This window comes from Asparagus officinalis, chromosome 1, assembly GCF_001876935.1.
Source record: "Asparagus officinalis chromosome 1, Aspof.V1, whole genome shotgun sequence".
Lineage (NCBI taxonomy): Eukaryota > Viridiplantae > Streptophyta > Magnoliopsida > Asparagales > Asparagaceae > Asparagus > Asparagus officinalis.
Genome location: NC_033794.1, coordinates 8020638 through 8040824, shown reverse-complemented (window position 1 = coordinate 8040824; position 20187 = coordinate 8020638). Strand labels below are relative to the sequence as shown.

At 34.6% G+C, this 20187-nt stretch overlaps 2 protein-coding genes across 9 annotated transcripts in view; one reads left to right on the top strand and one right to left on the bottom strand.

The window, feature by feature from the left end:
* Positions 1-13143, top strand: part of LOC109848152 (valine--tRNA ligase, chloroplastic/mitochondrial 2) — a 32174-nt gene extending 19031 nt beyond the window's left edge. For all 6 annotated transcript variants that reach the window (XM_020417546.1, XM_020417537.1, XM_020417529.1 and 3 more), the window contains 12 exons: positions 2039-2128; positions 3369-3480; positions 3713-3823; positions 3912-4049; positions 7135-7185; positions 7254-7366; positions 7817-7964; positions 9668-9772; positions 9886-9987; positions 11128-11200; positions 11296-11462; positions 12704-13143. In XM_020417546.1, coding sequence (XP_020273135.1) covers positions 2039-2128; positions 3369-3480; positions 3713-3823; positions 3912-4049; positions 7135-7185; positions 7254-7366; positions 7817-7964; positions 9668-9772; positions 9886-9987; positions 11128-11200; positions 11296-11462; positions 12704-12832 — 1339 coding nt within the window. In that variant the 3' untranslated portion in view covers positions 12833-13143. The remainder of the gene's footprint in view (positions 1-2038; positions 2129-3368; positions 3481-3712; positions 3824-3911; positions 4050-7134; positions 7186-7253; positions 7367-7816; positions 7965-9667; positions 9773-9885; positions 9988-11127; positions 11201-11295; positions 11463-12703) is intronic.
* LOC109848207 (COX assembly mitochondrial protein 2 homolog) lies at positions 15598-20048 on the bottom strand. Of its 3 annotated transcripts, none has more exons than XM_020417593.1 (5): positions 19900-20048; positions 16335-16473; positions 16200-16253; positions 16001-16105; positions 15598-15914 (listed from the first exon to the last, which is right to left on the bottom strand). In XM_020417593.1, the coding sequence occupies exons 3-5, from the start codon at positions 16242-16244 to the stop codon at positions 15816-15818; spliced, it is 249 nt and encodes an 82-aa protein (XP_020273182.1). In that variant the 5' UTR covers positions 16245-16253; positions 16335-16473; positions 19900-20048; the 3' UTR covers positions 15598-15815. The 3 variants fall into 3 exon arrangements, with proteins under 3 accessions (XP_020273182.1, XP_020273189.1, XP_020273198.1); XM_020417600.1 differs by having other exon boundaries at positions 16335-16428; XM_020417609.1 differs by lacking the exon at positions 16335-16473.

The window sequence follows — 20187 nt, the reverse complement described above, 5'->3', positions numbered from 1 at the left end:
AATACACATCATGTCTGGCATGGTAAAATGTGTTTAACTAGTTTGAACTTGAAGCACCCGAGTTTTAATTGGTTATTTGGTTTTTTAGTTAAAAAAGATGTGATAATGTTAATAGAGTGGCGGAGTCCGAAGCGGACTCTGAATAGAGCTAAATGTAAGGATATGATTCACGTAGTCTTGCGAAAAGTTTGGATAAAGGCTTTGTGGTGTACTTGGCAATTTGCTAGAGTTTTATCAGTTCCTTTTCTGCATGCATCCTGTGCTTCTTGACTATGAAATAAGTCAATAACTATGCACAAGTACATAGAGTCAATGTATTAAATATCGAAAATATTGGATGACCAAAATCCATATCGGGTTGTGGAAATTAGGGATATATCGGGGATATGCAAAAATATTGGGTGTCATATTAGATGATATTCATATGTAACATAACATTGGAATATGTAATCAAAACATATTTAATGTATTCTAAACATACAAAATTTCATCATGAATAATGATATACAATGTTTAGAGACATTAGATATAGCCATATAGGTAGAGGGGTGAGAGAGAGAGAAGTTGAGAGAAGATTGAGTTTGAGTTATAGATGGATAAGATCCTTTAGAGGCGTTGTTAAGCCCTCGATAAAACAAATTGGATTTTGAGGGAGTGATGAACGTGATGTACTGAAGGGTTCATTTTAATGTATTTTAAACATAAGAAATTATATCATGAATAATGATATACGATGTTTAGAGACATTAGATATAGGTAGAGGGGTGAGAGAGAGAGAGAGAGAGAGAGAGAGAGAGAGCGAAGTTGAGAGAAGATTGAGTTTGAGTTATAGACGGATAAGATCCTTTAGAGGCGTTGTTATGCCCTAAATAAAATAAATGAGATTTTGAGGGAGGGCTGAACGTGATGTACTGAAGGGTTCATTTTAATGTATTCTAAACATAAGAAATTGCATCATGAATAATGATATATGATGTTTAGAGACATTAGATACAGGTAGAGGGGTGAGAGAGAGGAGAGAAAGAGAGACAGAGGGGTCTGAGGAGGAGTTGAGAGGGAGGGAACTGGAGAAGAGAAAGAGAGAGTGGGGAGAGAGGGGAGAGATTCATACCTGAGATAGCCTAGTGTTTTTGAGCTGGAGTGCCGAACAAAGAGGGAGGAGAAATATGAGATTGATTAGTATTTAAATAATTTAGGTTTGGGAATTTATTAAGTTTTTGGATCTGGTGGGAATCAGAACCAAACCCAAACTCAATAACCCTTTTCATTTAGATATTAGCCAATATCGGCTGATTTTTCCTCAATGAAATATCGGTCGATGTTTCCGATATATCGGAAAAAAGTAATAAAAATCGGAAAACGATATCTTTTCATAAATATCATATGGGAAGGGCATCAAAACCGATATATCGGCCAATATAGTAATATATCGGCCGATATTTAATACACTGCATAGAGTGAAGAATTGGGATAAGTGATGCAACTATTTAGTGTCTTAAATTAATGGTATTTTGGTTGCCCGCTGATGATACTTCATTCTGGGTCCTTTTTCCTTTTGTCTGATGTGATCCAACCTACTCAGTAATTTTCCAACTTCAAAGCACAGAATTTGGAAGGCAAAGCTTAGATTGACTATGCATTTGTTAAATGGCATAGTTTATATAGTTATTTTTGCATAATGGCTGGTCTACTATCATGATTGTAACTAGCTTTGTTGAATATAAGGAATCAGTACTCACAAATTATCTATATAATTAGCTTCTTATGCTGATAAGATCAATATGAAAATTTGGTTTTTCTGCTGGCTGCCAATGTGAGATTAACAAGCTGCGTTTTTCTTGATTGGTAACTGACGAGCGAAGTTGCGGTATACTTTCATTTCTGTTATAGTTTTATTATTACTATTAGTTTCTGTTAATTTCATTGACCATAATCATTCATATTAGACCGTCCTACTTTTAGATGACTATATTTATTTTTCTTGTGAAAAATAGGGTAATTGTGGTTTTTTGTACTAGCTAACAGTGTATCTTATCAGCTCATTGTGGCCTTTTAGCACCCTTGGCTGGCCAGATGTCTCTGCTGAAGATTTCAGGCAGTTTTATCCAACAACCATCCTTGAGACTGGGTATGTTTCTGAAACCTACTTTATGTGGCATGTTTTCCACTTTTTCCTTTTATGCCCTCCAATTCTTATTGGCAGAAGTTTTTGTAAAAATGTGTATAAAATATCAATGAATTTAGCGCCGCGCTTATGTTTAGGTACTTTCTTTTCTGATAATCTGCATGAAGTGGTTCTTCACCTCTTTTGGTTGGACCATCATAAGTTAATAGAGGTACTTTTAACTAAAAGCTATAAGGATGGATCTCTCTGAGTATAGAATGCCATCTAGTACATGAATCGCACTAGACATGTATGGTTTACTCGTGTAGACTTAGTCCCTCATGGTGTGGAGATAAGTTCCGATTTTGACGTTGGTTTCATTATATAGTTTTGATCAGATTTGTTAATTTTGCTGATTATCTATATCTTTATCCATTTTAGTTCATTTTTTAAATACATGAGCTGTACATTATATGTATTTATATAGCCTTTCAGTTACGTTCATATGTATGTAGCCTTTCAAACATTGTAAATGATTTAAATATAAAATCTGAAACTTTATACTGAAATATTATTTGAAAAATTGGAAGTGAATTTCTGACCATGAGAGTAATATTATAAAAGTTGAGGTTGGTTTGTCCAACATGGGAAACAATGTAATTATATTCTATTTAATTTTTATAGATAAGAAGCTGACTTTCCCTTTTAAAGGTCAAGTCATTTTCCCAATTTAGCATGATTCGGATAATATGACCTATGAACAGAGGATATATGCTACAGTTTAACAAATATCTGTTTAGTTTATCATTATTGTCGTTGATCATGAGCCTATATTATCTTTGCCAAGCTGACTATAGAACCAGCTATTTTAAGATAAGTTTGTGCAGTCTATTTAAGAACAGTGATTTCTCTTCGGTTGCAATGGAAGTTTCTTTCTAATTTTATCTTTGGAGATAGAAGATCCATATAGTTATGGAGGCTTGACATTGCGAAACGTGTATACTTTCTTCTCTGATGTTTTCCGGAGTATACCAACCAAAATTGATTATAATATTGTATATTAACATATTTGAGAATAAATTTGATATTGCATGAGAAAAATATCTGGGAAAAATAATCAGTTTTACAACTAAAATCTGAAAGTTTATTTTATGCCTCATAAAATCTAGTTCTACCAGATCAAAACAATGTTGTTGCTTTTTAAAATGTTTGGAGATTTTATCATTAATCTCGACTGCCTGGACTTACTTCTGTCTTTTGACAGACATGATATTTTGTTTTTTTGGGTGGCTCGCATGGTCATGATGGGGATTGAGTTCACCGGCACCGTTCCATTTTCCTATGTTTATTTGCATGGACTTATTCGAGACTCTCAAGTGAGTACTAGAAAATTTTTCACTTTTCATGTGCCATATATTCTGTACTGATCAAATTCTGCACTAGTAAAATGCCTTATTTCCATGTTGTTTAAAGGTTTCCCTTTTTGTCTGTGCATGCTTCTCGTGCATGTTAACCACCTACTTTCCATGAAAACCGTGCCACATTTGATTTGCATTTTTCTGTTTTAGTTCCACAAACTGTAAGTTGTTTTCATTGATATATTCTCAGGGCCGAAAGATGTCTAAAACACTGGGAAATGTCATAGATCCCATTGATACTATTAAGGAATATGGAACAGATGCCTTGCGTTTTACAATTTCTCTGGGGACAGCTGGTCAGGTTTGTTTTGCAACTAGAACAGCTGTTGTCACGTGATCTAATGTTTGTTAAAGCACCTGTCTTTTCACTACCAGTTGCATTGTTTCAGGATCTTAATCTGTCTATGGAGAGATTGACTTCAAACAAAGCTTTTACCAACAAGTTGTGGAACGCTGGCAAGTTTGTATTACAGAGTTTGCCAAGCAGAAGTGATGCTTCTGCATGGGATCAGCTACTGTCTTATAAGGTTATTTCTTTAACCTTCTCCTCCATTGATTTTGGCATAACGTAGTGGTGAAAATGGTGAATCTCTCAGCATATAGTGGCTAATGATACCTTCTCTTTGGTTCAGAATCTATTGTCTTCAATTAATGTGCTGTGATCTGGCAAAGGTCTGGGCGTTTGTGTCAAAGGAACATTCTTTTATTATTCTTCGCTTATGTTGAATGGTTATTAACATTCTTTTCATGACAGTTTTCCACTATGCACACACAGACACAAAGAGGGGAGGATGGTTACTATAAGCAAATTCACAAACACATGCATACAGACAGACAATGACCTACACACGTGAGACACACAGACAACTACTGTAAAAAATATTCATGTGAAGTAGTAAATCTGATCTTGGTTGCTGGGGTTGACGGCAATTTAATCATAAAATGTAAGTATGTCATTAACCAATATTACATATTTAGCTCGTGAAAATTTTGAAATGATCGCTATAATAGTGAAAATACTATGCTTCAGGTCTAATAGGTAGGGGTGGAAATGAACAAATAAGTAACAAATGGTTCGATAATTGTTCGAGTAACTATTCGGCCATCTTCGATTCGGTAGTTCATTTACCACTAAACAAATAATTTTTAGTATTCGAGTTTACTAACAAATAGAATTTAACCAGATGTATATTCTATTCGTTTGTCTATCAAATATTCATTCAAAATTTGATCACTTATTATTTGTATTATTGCACATATGATGTCATATTTTTAACTCACTTACCATTTCTACTTAAGTTTTATGTACTAATTTTGAGACTTAAATAATCTTAAATCAGTTTTCTAATAAAATTTTTGATTTAAATATATATACATCATATATTATAAAGGAATAATTTTTATTTATGAATTTAATTACTATTTGAAAATCAAATTCTCTAGCGGAATAAATATACTTTGAAATTCGATAAGTATTCATGAATATTTATCAAATAACAAGTATTCGAGTTTAAATTCGAAAAACTCCATATTTAAATATTAGAGTCCGCATTCGAATTTGATAATTTTAAACAAATACAAATACAAACACCTGAGTATTTGATTCGATTTTATCGCTTACCACTCCTACTAACAGGGTAGTTGTAGGTCTGCATAGACTGTGTACATATTCCTTTTCAAAGCCGTAAAATTGATCTTGGTTTTCAGGTTTGGCTGTTAGTTTATCAATAAAGCTAAGGATGTCAGTAACCAATATAACAGATTAAGATCATGAAGCAAATTTGAAACAAATTCAAAACAAATTCACACACGCAACACACACACCACTATTGTAAACAAAATTCTCAAGATACTATAAAAGTATTCTTTGTTATTGGATTGGCTGTTGACCCATCATAAAATCCATGAATGTCATAAATAGTAGATCATGAAATTCTTCAAAGCGTCATAGTTTTGTCCTTGTAAAGTATCCCGAGCAAACTCAACAGTTAACACTTTCCACATGTGAGCGTTTAGACCTCGTGGAAAGCTCTCCAGAATATGCATGACTCATACAGAAAGGTGGATATGGGAACAAATAAACATATAGTAAAATTGTTATGATGAGGTTGAATCAGGGACCTCTTGAAAGCTGGTGTTTTGAGACCACATCCAAAATTTAACTCAAAAGCTTTACATAATGCGTTGTGAGGTAACAGCCTGTAGCACACAAACTTAACTCTCATAAACCCAAAATAATCAAGATTTATACAACTGAAGCTGGGATTAAATTCTGAAACATGTCTGCTCCAAGTTGATCTGGGGACAAGAGGGTCATTGTTTTAAATATCTCTGATAAGGCTTGCTGCTAAACAATATGGTCACAATATTCTTTACCGCTTTTTAGAAATTTTTGAGTGATATCCCTAACATGGTTGATATATCGGCTGACCGATACATCAGTCGATATGTTGGCCAATATATCCTTTTATAATGTTTCTCATAAAAAATATAGTTCTGCAGAATTTCTTTTATGTTTTTAGTAAAAATTCCAACGCTATGAAGTTTTTTAGCAAATTGTAGCAGGCTTTTTTTCCTAATTAAGTTTCTACAATTGGTTGGCGATCCTAAACATATATTTCTTAATTTTATATGCTTAAATTTTTTTAATTATGTTTAGATTGTACTTTAGGACATTAAATTATATATGCACATCATCCAATGTGGCCAGTGTTACGTGGGTACTTCTATTAGGAAGTCGTACTTGTATCTGTCACGTACCTGTACCCAAACCTCCTGGACACTTCTTGAATATATGCATATATTTACTAGCATGTACTCAATTATATAATACATGTTTTAATTTAAAACACTCCCCATACTCTTCTTGGATGTACATGTTACACTTCACATTTATTTCTTATATATTAATCTTTTGTAAATGAAAAAAAAATAATATTGATCTTATGTAAATTATTAATTTTAATACATATAAATATACATACCATGCATATATATAGCCGTATCCCATGCCCTACCTTTACAAAATTGCCATGTCTTGTACCCATACCCACACCAGTGCTCGTACCCTACTCGTGCAACCTAGAACATGGCACCCTAGATTTACTACATATGCCTAATATTTCCCTAATATCCGAAATCTAATATGAATTTTGATCATTCAATGTTTCCCTGATATCCTATATATCGGGGATATTTGAAGCAATGACCCTCTTGACCTAATAGCCGAAATCCAGTATGGATTTTGATCATTCAATATTTCCCCAATATCCGATATATCGGGGACAAGGGGCTTATTATTACATTAGTTTTTGCAGTTGTATAATAATTTCTTAGCATTCCCTGGAAGTTAGAGCTGGTAGAGGCTTAGATGAAGCTCAAAGGACGTGGTTTTTGATGTCACAGCCTTATTAATAAAGTTGATCACTTGAGCTGAGTAGTTGAAGTGAAAAATAAAAATATTTTTAAGGCACATATGGTCAGTTACTCAGTTGGATATTTATTTCATGTTTTCTGTCTGATTAAAGTATTTCTAGCTTTTCCATTAAAAAAAGTATTTTCAGCTTTGCACATTTGGGTTCTATTAATGGTTTCATGAATTTATTTATCCAGTTTGATACGGAGGAATTGCTTCTCAGACTACCATTGTCTGAGTGTTGGGTGGTAAGCGAAGTATGATATTTGTATCTTTTGGTGTATTAATGATTTACTGAGAACACATGTAACTCAAGGTTTCAGAACTACATGAGCTCATTGACAATGTTACCGCAAGCTATGACAAGTTTTTCTTTGGAGATGCTGGTAGAGGGATCTATGATTTTTTCTGGGGTGATTTTGCTGACTGGTAATATGAGTTTACACTTATGGTTTGATGTTCATACACACTGCTGTGTTAGCTTGTTTCTTCAATTCAATCCTTATTTTTATCACTTGAAAATTTCTAGGCTGCTTTTTTTTAAACATGATTCTCTCATAGAAGATTCCGTGGGTCAGTTTATTTTGCTTTTGGATGAACCAATCAAGCAGCAGCAGTGTTGAATGTGGACAAACTCGTTAATATTTTTTATGGTGATTTACATGTAGTACCATACTTTTGTAATATGGCTAAGAAAACGAACAATTATCTCTTTTACCATGCCTACAGGATTTAGGTTTTTGTAATTTAGTTGACCTTCTATGTTTTCTTCATACTCCTTTTTTTATCCTTTTTGTGTTTATTTTTATCATGCACCTGTTTTCTTCTGTTTTTGGCTTCATTTTTTTTGCACCTAAGAGCTTAAACTTGGCTTACTAGGTATATTGAAGCTAGCAAAGCCCGTTTTTACGACTCCGAAAACCAGACGGACGCTATTATAGCTCAAGCAGTTATTTTGTATGTGTTTGAGAATATACTGAAGCTGCTTCATCCTTTCATGCCATTTGTCACTGAAGAGTTATGGCAGGTAAGACTTAGTAGCTAACTCGTGGCTTACTAGCTGAAGAATCTCATAATGTTTCATAAATGTTGTTTAATCAGTTCTATTCTGTGATGCCTTCATGATTTACTAACTTATGTTGGCCAGATCAAATATTTCCAGAGCCTATTATTATTTTCTTTGGTTTATTTTAACTGTTATCAAATATTTCACGAAAAAGACTGCTTATGTGGAGATAAATAACTCCGTGCATGAATCATATTTGGATAATTAATTAGTCTATCTTCTTTTGCCTGATGGAACATGGTTATGCCAGGTTCAGAATAGTATAATGGTTGAAAGATTATCCCTGGTGATGGGACTGAAAAATGAGAACATAGTTATGCCAGGGTTCAGAATAGTATAATGAATTCAAAGATTATTCCTGGTGATATGTATTTGGACTGAAAAATGGGCCTATTCATCTTAGGTAAACCTGTTTGTTCATTTTCCGAATTGTTTTATGAATGATACTAGTATTGCATAGGCTACTTATTCCTAGCAACAGTCATGGTACCTATGAGAAAACACAATAATCACGATTTTACTAGGAACACCTGTTGGTGTTTATCTGAAAACAATTAACTCGTTATGTTATTCATATAAAGTTATTTGAAAAAGAAATTGATCTTTTACTAGAAAGTAAATTTTATTTTAGGGTAAATTACACTAAACCCTCGTGAACTTTCAGTGTTTTGTAATAAACCCCTATGACCTTTCATAATCACACTAAACCCCCATGAACTTTTCGGAATTGCAGAAAACCCGAATGAACTTTCTGTGTTTTGTAGATAACCCCCTTAAATCAGAACCAAAAAATGACATTAAAGTCATTTTGAAAGTTAATGGGGGTTTAATGTAAGTTACCTAAAAGTTCATGGGGGTTTTCTGCAAAAGTTATAAGGGGTTTAGTGTGATTTTGAAAGTTCATGGGTTTACAATTCACTGAAAGTTCATGGGGGGTTTACCTTTATTTTACTACTTCCCGTTATGAAGTTAATTTAAAATAATGAATTGCTTAAACTATGTGTATCTCATTTAGATGAGTATTGAAAAGGTGATGTTGTACATGATAGAAATATTTAATGAGTTATTTTAAAGAATGTTTATATCATGAAGATTCTATCTCTTACTCATTCAAACAAGCATTCTGCATACAAATGTTAAAGATTGTTACCCAAAAGAATATATCTTTGAATTCTCATGTCAAAACAAGCATTCTGCATACAAATGTTAAAGATTGTTACCCAAAAGAATATATCTTTGAATTCTCATGTCAAATAAAATGCAGGGTTCTTATCCCAATAAGATTGTTACCCAAAAGAATATATCTTTGAATTCTCATGTCAAATAAAATGCAGGGTTCTTATCCCAATATTCCCAACTATTCGGATAAATCATTCTGGATCTTCTCTGATATTATCGTATAATGCTTTATATTCTTATATGTGATAAAATTTTAATGAGCTACTTAAAAGGAATGATGATATCATGAAGATCCTATTCTTTACTCATTCATACTAGCACCCTGGATAGAAATCTTATTTTCAGCGGAAGAAGAATAGATGCAATTCTATGAATTCTCGTATCAAATAAGAATGCAGAGGATTCTCATCTCAACTACCTAGACAAGCATCTGGGATCTTATCTGATAATCATATCTTATGATGCTTCATATAATTCATGTACAGGCATTGCCAAACAGAAAGCGGGCCCTTATAGTATCTAATTGGCCTCAGACTTTGCTTCCGAGGGACGTTAAGTCTATCAAAAAATTTGAGAATTTGCAAGCCTTGGTAAGTTTCAGTCTAGCTTTTGCAGAGTTCTATTTTATTTTTTATCTTTCTGGAATGGCTTTGGATCCCATAAATAATGGTTTTCGTTATTCCTTTTGTATATTGGGCTACAGACTAGGGCCATCCGCAATGCACGAGCGGAGTATTCTGTTGAGCCAGCAAAACGGATATCTGCATCTATTGTTGCAAGTACTGATGTCCTGGACTATATATCTGTAAGTCTTTCTCAGAAATTCACTTGATCATGTAAACACTTTGGGTGTTTGGTTCTTCAGAACACGAGAATAATTGAAAGCAAGATACGAGGATCCTCGTTTTCTAAATAGTAAAAAAATTATAGGTGTTAAGTTTCTACTCCACTATTTATGCATTTTCGAACCATTTTCTCTCCTAATATAAATGCGCAAATAATCCTATCTCGAGTGTGTTGGATGTAAATTGGAATGAGCAAAATCCCCTTTACTGTTTACTTCATTTTCATTCTTTCTTTATGATGGTAGTCTTATACTTGTCTTGGCCTTCTGGATAAATTTGCAATGGTAGCATGCATGGATATAGGCAACCAGGTATATGATAGCTCAGCTGCCTCTTGATATTTTAAATTGGTTTATGATTTATGCTTCCAATCCCAAAAATTTGGTATTTGTTGTCGTTAAATTAGCTAGGGTAGCTACAGAAATACATAATTTTATCTTATAGCTTGTTTCAGTAATTATGCATTGTTGTTTGCGTACTCCTTGTCTGTCCTATCATTATAAATTTGTTTTTGCATATGCATTCATTTGAAATATGTCATTCACTTCAGTATTTGCCCACTAATGGATTCAGGTCCTAAATGCTTCATTTTTCAGTATAAATAATAATTATTTCTATTTTTCTGCATTTCAGTTATTGGAAAGTGAAAACAATTGAAAAAAATATATGCTTCTGGTTCTTTCTCTATGAACCGATTAAATTAGAAATTACCATTTTCTCATCTGACCCCTCCTGCCATATCCAGACTCTAAATTGATCATTTTTGACTGTTTTGGAAATACTAGAAGATATTGTTGCTCTCTTTGCGCATGTAAATTTGCTATGAAGAAATACCTCTCTCTCTATCCAGACTCTAAATTAGTCGTTGGTGATTGTTTGGAAATACTAGAAGAATATTTTTGCACTCTTTGCTTATGGAAATTTGGTATGAAGAAATACCTTCACAGTATGCAAGTGTTTATTGTTTAGCTATGACTAATAAAGTATCCAATGCCACCTGGGATTTGTATGCATGGTCTGTATTGAAAATTTACAATGCCTTTTCACTTATGCTTGCTTTCTGGGTGGTTGTAACTTCTATGCATTCTTACTGTTGACAGAGTGAAAAACAAGTCTTAGGTCTGCTGTCCAGACTAGATCTCCAAAATGTTCATTTCATTGAAACAGTCCCAGGTATATTTATGTACATTTCTTCCTTTAACTGTCCAAGTTTGCTAGCTTTCAGCTTTAGAATATGTTTTGAAACGTATATCAATCTTATTCTCCAGACTATGCAAAACAATCAGTCCATCTTGTGGCTGGAGAAGGTTTGGAAGCATATCTCCCTCTGGCAGATATGGTGGATGTATCAACCGAAGTTCAACGGCTTTCTAAGCGCATTCTGAAGATGCAATCAGAATATGATGCTCTCATTGCTCGTCTCAGTTCTCCTAGTGTATGATATTTCTCCTACGCTTGCGTAAATGCAGTTATATTTTGGGTTAATTGCAGTTAGACCCCCTCAACTATCCCCTGGATGAAAATCTGGACCCCCTTGAAAAGGCTCAACAATTTCCACTCAGGGGGCCTCTCTGCAACCATTGAACTGCAAGGGTAGTAAGTTCAATTTGGCGGTAGTACAAGTGGTCTATCCGCAATTAAACATTATTTTACTGTTTTTTGTGAATTTCCTCAATGTTGAGCTAGAACATTGAGGCCGCACATGAACATCGCATGGTGCACATGCATGCACTGGCAACCGTGCGCAGGGGGGTGGGTGGGGGGGATCAGGTGGGGTGGTATGTGATTTACAAAAATGGATAATTCTGTAGTGACTTACAAACTGAGTAGTTGGAAACAGATTAAGGAAATAGCTACATATAGTTAGAGAAATTCAATTCATAAAAGCTTACAATTCGAAGGTCAAATGTGCTCTACATGAAAAACATGCAAAATGAATTCTGAAATTTTAATTTCATATGATAACAGTAAGAGAAACTGGTATGGGATATCTTGTAATCTACCTGAATGTTCTTTTGTTTTAGAGGGGTTTTTGCATATACATACCCCAAATTACTCTAAAACACATCTTTTTTGATTTGTCAGTAGAGAGTGCAGCATAAATACATCATTATGAAAATATTGAAGCATCCAATTAATTATTGAGCAATTATAGCTAAAGGCTACTACATACCATACAAATCATGTTTTTGATGCCATCAACAATCATGCAACTATTTCAAAAGTTGACAAATCATTGGGGTGGTTTGCAAATGTCATTTTCAAGATAAATTAAGTGTCACTTTCAAGATAAATGTTTTCACTTTTTTTGGAAGCTGCCTGTGTTAATTCTGACAATACTTTTGGAGTGGGGAGTAATTTTTTCTTTTTTTAAAAAAGTCATTTCATAGATGATAATATTTGGTTGAGTTTTTCGATTTTGAGGCCCTATCCTCTCTTTCAAAAAATTCTTGATATTATCAAATGCGACTTTTGATATAATTGTTTTAGTATGTTTGAGAGAAGGGCCAAAACTGCCCCTCAAACTTTCTGGCTAGTCCACTGTGTGCACGTGTGTGCAACGTTATCTGCTAGGATGTTACATAAATGGAAGTCGTAGATATATATTAGGATTCATATGTTGGTGTCAACTAGACAAGGATGAACAATGTCACATGGTTATCTTTCATGCTGCAGTTTGTAGAGAAGGCACCTGAAGAGGTGGTTCGTGGAGTTAGGGAAAAAGCAACCGATGCAGAGGAGAAGTTGAAGCTGACAAAGAACCGCCTTTCCTTGCTTGAATCATCGGTTTCTGTACGGGGCTAAATGATTTTGTACTTCTTTTGAGTTTTTCATATGAGGCTTTCTTTTCCTCCCAATTTGGAGGTTAATTGCTGCCAATATCACCACGTTTGCTCCTCTGGCCATATTGATCAAAAATGCAACAGCGAAATGATTGCATTCAAGGAATTAGGTGTTCTTTAGCACAGATTATTCTTGAGCTATTTGCAGATTTGTTCATCTGCCAGTTTTTGTACTACGGGTGTACCTTGATAGAATTCATCTTTTGATTATTATTATTATACTGTCTTATACCAAATTCTTGTATACGAAACAAGCATGACATTTTTCCTCGATTCTGTAGACTTGAGGTGCTTTTTTATTGTGCCGGTCTTTCCTCTTAAGGAAAATAACCTTTGGCTCGCTCGAGTTGCAACTCGCGTGAGCCAAAGCAGGGGGTGGGTTGAGCAGGGGGTGGGTCCGCAACTCGCGCAAGCCAAATAGCAGGGCTCTTCCTCTAAATCCTTGTGTTTTCTGATCATTTGCCATGACGTTGCCTTTGTGAAAGTGTGTGCTCGTTACTTGCTTTAAAGTGTGTAGTACAGAGAAATGGTTGTCATTTTTCTAAAAAAATCACTTTTGCAATATTATTATTTTTTCATTCTGCTGGGATGTCTGTTTTAAAGACAAAGCATAATAAGTTTTTTTTTTTTTGCTGGCAAGGGAAACCTGGTCACCCCAGCTCAATTTTACTCCCTTTGGGAGTCCCGCCAGCGGCCCTTGATCGATTCCCCGCGGTCCCCAATTTCCTGCAAGGAGCTACCCTTACTACCAGGGGCTCATCCCCACAGTGTGGGCGAACAGGTAGTGGACCACAAGGACGCGACCTGGTGATCATACTAAGTTGGCCGCTGTGAGGACGTCTTTTCTGTTCCTGGCGAATAGAGAGGCTATAAATTGTGTTCGTTTGTTTTATTGTCTGCGGAAAATTTCTAGATGGCCCACTATGGAAAATAATATTGGAAGGAGATCCCCCAACAACTGTTACGTCATATATTCTGAGCTTGGTGATATTGTATTTGATACAATATTTGGATCTTATAGATACAATACTCATGATCGTACTGTACGCTTTTCCACTGAAGTATAACTACAGAACAGGCGCTCAAACTAAGCTGCACAGGATGGACAAAAGCTAGCAAAAACTATCCAAGATATCTATATACAATGATAAGGAATTTTCACTCCCTCCTGAAGCTTTTTTCCACCGTCAGTGAGGTTATTATTATTATTTTTTCTAAATTGTTTGATTAGCTTTTTTATTTTTTTCATTATGAAAAATTGAGATTAGATCTCCGATTGCTGCATGGGCAGTGAGCACTTTAGAGTTGCCGAATACCCTGAATTCTTAAGGAAACAAAGCTCCAATTTCATTATCATAATTAATAAGGACATATCAAGGAAGATGAGATATCACGAGGACATATCAGGGAACAAGAGATCTCATGAGCTTGGTCTTAATTTGTGTCGGATATTTTGTTTTCTCAAAAAATTCTTACAGAATTCATATCCAGCAAGAAAATTAATGCTGCCTGCTTTGTTGCTGGGGACGAGTCTGCCGAGGAAGTTAGGTCGTCTTTGCGCGCTGGCTACAGTGGGAACAAAGAAATTAAAAAAAACCATTTATATGATTATCAACTTCATCCTGAACATTTTTGCATTTCTCTACAGTTGTCATTTTCTGGGATGTATAACTCGATAAACAATATCTCAAGCTTCTTTCTGAATTACAGTTTGATCTCTCTACTTTAATGGGGCTATTAGAAAAACCTTAATTTCCGCACAGTGATTGAAATAGACAAGTGTGTGTATATCAATATAGGGGGAAAACTCTGTCTATAGAAAATCGCATAGAAAGGAAAGAGATCGTGCAACGATACAAAGTATATGTACAATTAGAATATTTTATCAGAACAATAATGGATATCATTATGATCAGATTGTTGCATCAATGTAATTATCAACTTTGAAAAATATATTGCCACACATTTCTCCTTTTAAGATTTTTGTAGAGGAGCCTCTATAAGATTACTTTTCCTACTAGTGCTTGTCTAGTGAAGAAAGAGGGGTTTGCATTTTGGCAAGAATATGAATGTGAAAATATGCTCTAAAGAAAACGGCAACAATGCTCTTACCTTAAAATTCCATAAACACCCCATTTTAAGGCAAGCAAAAGTACTAAGTATAGAATATCCACGACAATGTCTGAAAGCAAACAAACATAAATCTAAGTTTGCATGCTATTTCTTTGAAAACAATACATAATACATGCATGTGATCCAATAGTTTAAAGGAGATGACCATGATGGTTGCTGTTATTGTTCACCGGAAAAAGACATATCCTCAGCATCTTCAAAAGGGATAAAGAAGTCCAATCATGCACTTGATATTGTATTCATCTTTTTTTTTTTTTTTTGGTTGGGGTTGGGCGGGGGGGGGGTGTTTAGCACACCTCGAGTGAGAAGAAGCACAAAGACAAACACATCAAGCTACTTTCTTTCTTATTGGACAGAACCAAAGAAAGAAATTGGAAGACAAGCATCTCATTTTTCCAACAATAGAATACAATAGGAAATCCCCTCTAGCAATCAGCAGGAAAACAACATCTTGTCTCCATGCCAACGCATTAGATTAATCTTAGATTCCTCTCTCAATCATATGATAAGCTTAACTCAAGTTCATATTAAAAGTTGATGATCACAAACACTTATGTTTCACATGATTCCAAGCATTCTATTTAAGATTCATTCTCACAAAGAAATATTATTCAATTCAAAATAATATGTACAAAATTCCAGTTCATACAATTTTCTGGGAGTCGAACTGTATTAGGCTCATAGATGTTCAACAATATTATTTAACCTCAAACACCACCATAACATTCACATATTACAATAAAAAACCCAACCCCATTTCATAATTCAATATCAAGAATCAATAGCAATAACAAACTGAAAATTACACTCCATCATTCAGAACCTTGTGCTGGCATTTCTTTTCTGTAAGCCTGCAATCGCTCCTTAAACTTCTTGCTCTCCTCAAAGTTTGCCTTCCTCTTCACCGCTTTCTGGTGCAAACAAATGATACATTTTCACAGATCGCATAACCTTATAAACCAAATTATTAACACAAAATAGAAGAGCTCAATCTCACTTCTTGGCGGAAGCATTTGTCAAGCTTTATCTTGAGCTCAGTACATTTTCCAAAGAATTTCCCAACTGGATGATCGGTATGACACTTTTGAAACTCCTCAATTATCTAAAAATCACAATTTGAGAAAACCCAAGTCAAAAAATTATCTAGTTAGATGAAATCAATCAATAAAAATGAAAAAATTTAAAAATTTACACACATCAGCACACATGGGATGCCTGTGTAAAGTCAGAGGAGGATGCATTTGAACAACCTACAAAATAAATTACTCTGAACAAAATTAACAAAATATCTCATGAAATTATTTATTTAATAGAGAGAGAAAAATAGTTACCTGCAAAATCGCTTGGGATTAAGAAAAGGGGGAATCAAATTTAGGCTTCAGAGGTCGATTTTAGCCACAAAATAAGTTGCATAATGGGTCGGATCTAAACAAGATTCATATCCGTTACTAAACCTGATTTCATTAACAACTACAAACAGGGGTAGTTGCACATTAGTCCCATAAATGATAAATCAATTTGTAATCATATATGATACAAATGAAACTACAATTACACCATGAATGAAAATAGTGGCATTCACTATCGTTTAGATACATGATGACTTGAAACCAGGCATGCCTAATTCACAAATGAAACTACAAGCGCACCATGAATGAAAATAGTTGCATTAACTGTAGTTAAGATACACGATGACTTGAAACCAAGCATGCGTAATTCATGGTGCTAGTAACTATGATGTGATTACATGTTTTTCTTCTGAAGGTCAGAAAACCTTCTTGTGGTGGTTTGTCAGTTGGTTTCATGGCCATCTATCAAAGCTCAAGAGCTACCTCAGATCAAATTCCAGCACCCAGAGAAATCTTTGTCACCTCCATCATTCAGATCATAAAGAGCGAGAACGAAGGCAGTCTTCAAAGAGCTGACTGAGATTTGTTTTGTTCTGTGCATAATGTATGCATTGTCCAACAATGTCACTTTGTCTTTCAGCTTTATGGTCAATGTCAGTTTTCCGCTTCTGTGTGCAATGTATACAGTGTAACTGATGTATATGGGAGATAAGTTAATAGACTAGTTCACGTGCATAAAAACATAGTGCCATTTCAAATTTAAGGTTTCTAGATATTAGTCCCTTAAATCTTCAATAATTGCATACTAGTCCCTTAAATATTGAAAATCTATCAAATGGCTAATTTCATCTAGCGACAAACTTAGACAACTTAGAATATATAATCAATAAACTCTAAATAAAAATAAAAGTAAACAACAAGAACTGCAATTACACACAGCAAAACCAGTTTTCTTGATCTCTTAACTAAAAAATTGATTAAACTATTACCATATTATAACTGAGTAGAAAATTACTTTGTGGCAAACATGAACTGAAAATCAAAACAAAGAACATCAATTTGTAATCATATATAATACAAATGAAACTACAATTACACCATGAATGAAAATAGTGGCATTCACTATCGTTTAGATACATGATGACTTGAAACCAGGCATGCCTAATTCACAAATGAAACTACAAGCGCACCATGAATGAAAATAGTTGCATTAACTGTAGTTAAGATACACGATGACTTGAAACCAAGCATGCCTAATTCATGGTGCTAGTAACTCTGATGTGATTACATGTTTTTTTCTGAAGGTCAGAAAACCTTCTTGTGGTGGTTTGTCAGTTGGTTTCATGGCCATCTATCAAAGCTCAAGAGCTACCTCAGATCAAATTCCAGCACCCAGAGAAATCTTTGTCACCTCCATCATTCAGATCATAAAGAGCGAGAACGAAGGCAGTCTTCAAAGAGCTGACTGAGATTTGTTTTGTTCTGTGCATAATGTATGCATTGTCCAACAATGTCACTTTGTCTTTCAGCTTTATGGTCAATGTCAGTTTTCCGCTTCTGTGTGCAATGTATACAGTGTAACTGATGTATATGGGAGATAAGTTAATAGACTAGTTCACGTGCATAAAAACATAGTGCCATTTCAAATTTAAGGTTTCTAGATATTAGTCCCTTAAATCTTCAATAATTGCATACTAGTCCCTTAAATATTGAAAATCTATCAAATGGCTAATTTCATCTAGCGACAAACTTAGACAACTTAGAATATATAATCAATAAACTCTAAATAAAAATAAAAGTAAACAACAAGAACTGCACTTGCACACAACAAAACCAGTTTTCTGGATCTCTTAACCAAAAATTGATTAAACTATTACCATATTATAACTGAGTAGAAAATTACTTTGTGGCAAACATGAACTGAAAATCAAAACAAAGAACATCAATTTGTAATCATATATAATACAAATGAAACTACAATTACACCATGAATGAAAATAGTGGCATTCACTATCGTTTAGATACATGATGACTTGAAACCAGGCATGCCTAATTCACAAATGAAACTACAAGCGCACCATGAATGAAAATAGTTGCATTAACTGTAGTTAAGATACACGATGACTTGAAACCAAGCATGCGTAATTCATGGTGCTAGTAACTATGATGTGATTACATGTTTTTCTTCTGAAGGTCAGAAAACCTTCTTGTGGTGGTTTGTCAGTTGGTTTCATGGCCATCTATCAAAGCTCAAGAGCTACCTCAGATCAAATTCCAGCACCCAGAGAAATCTTTGTCACCTCCATCATTCAGATCATAAAGAGCGAGAACGAAGGCAGTCTTCAAAGAGCTGACTGAGATTTGTTTTGTTCTGTGCATAATGTATGCATTGTCCAACAATGTCACTTTGTCTTTCAGCTTTATGGTCAATGTCAGTTTTCCGCTTCTGTGTGCAATGTATACAGTGTAACTGATGTATATGGGAGATAAGTTAATAGACTAGTTCACGTGCATAAAAACATAGTGCCATTTCAAATTTAAGGTTTCTAGATATTAGTCCCTTAAATCTTCAATAATTGCATACTAGTCCCTTAAATATTGAAAATCTATCAAATGGCTAATTTCATCTAGCGACAAACTTAGACAACTTAGAATATATAATCAATAAACTCTAAATAAAAATAAAAGTAAACAACAAGAACTGCAATTACACACAGCAAAACCAGTTTTCTTGATCTCTTAACTAAAAAATTGATTAAACTATTACCATATTATAACTGAGGAGAAAATTAGAAATCTACTTTGTGGCAAACATGAACTGAAAATCAAAACAAAGAACATCAATTTGTAATCATATATAATACAAATGAAAGTACAATTACACCATGAATGAAAATAGTGGCATTCACTATAGTTAACATACACAATGACTTGGAACCAGGCATGCCTAATTCACAAACACAAATTGAAATGCAACACAAGCCATTCAACACATTAGTTATAAATTAGAATGCTTATGAAATATATTTGGCAAGTTATCCCTCTGCGGGTTCACAAAGTAATGGTTTTACGTCTCTTATGCATTCTACTCCTTTTTCAAGACTACCTTCTTCAGAAGAATTAATGTGATTTTTCCAAAACATATGCTGAAATAATTTGATTCACCAATTTGAGGAAAACATAACACAAATAGGCACAAATTGCGAGCATTTGGATGTGTGAATCCTCTACTTCTCCTTCAAAAGAGTACAGGATAATGTTCATCTATAGCTTTCAAGCAATAAAGAAAAAAAATCAAATACATATCAATCACCGATACTAATTTATCTGCGGATCATTTCAGCAAACACCTAGCAAGCATAAACTAATTAAAAATCAATGGGTTTTGATGAAGCACGGGATAATGCTCATCTAAACCAAGAAGCACGGGATAATGCTCATGTAAACCAAGCAACAAAATTTGCGAGGAAATTTAACATTAGATCGTTGAGGGAGGAAAAACCCTAACAACCCCTAGAATTCCGTAGGAACTGGGATCAGATCTCACCTCTGAACTCGACCAAACAAGCAGCCACCACCAAATCTAAAGCCGAAACCCTAGAAGTGGACGCTCGGGCGAAATCTAGACCGCCGAGATGCTCGAGGTCGAAGATGGTGAAGAAAATCAATGGCGGCGACGAGATCGAGGGCGAGTCGCCGAAACCCTAGAAGTGGACGCTCGGGCGAAATCTAGACCGCCGAGATGCTCGAGGTCGAAGATGGTGAAGAAAATCAATGGCGGCGACGAGATCGAGGGCGAGTCGTTTGAAAACGACGAAAGGGGGGAGAGAAGGAG

Coding starts and splice junctions, on each gene's coding strand:
- LOC109848207 (XM_020417593.1), bottom strand. CDS start 16,244: ATGCATCCTCCTCTGACTTTACACAGGCATCCCATGTGTGCTGAT. Junction 16,106..16,199: donor GGCATCCCATGTGTGCTGAT/GTGTGTAAATTT, acceptor TGTGATTTTTAG/ATAATTGAGGAGTTTCAAAA. Junction 15,915..16,000: donor ACAAATGCTTCCGCCAAGAA/GTGAGATTGAGC, acceptor TGTTTGCACCAG/AAAGCGGTGAAGAGGAAGGC.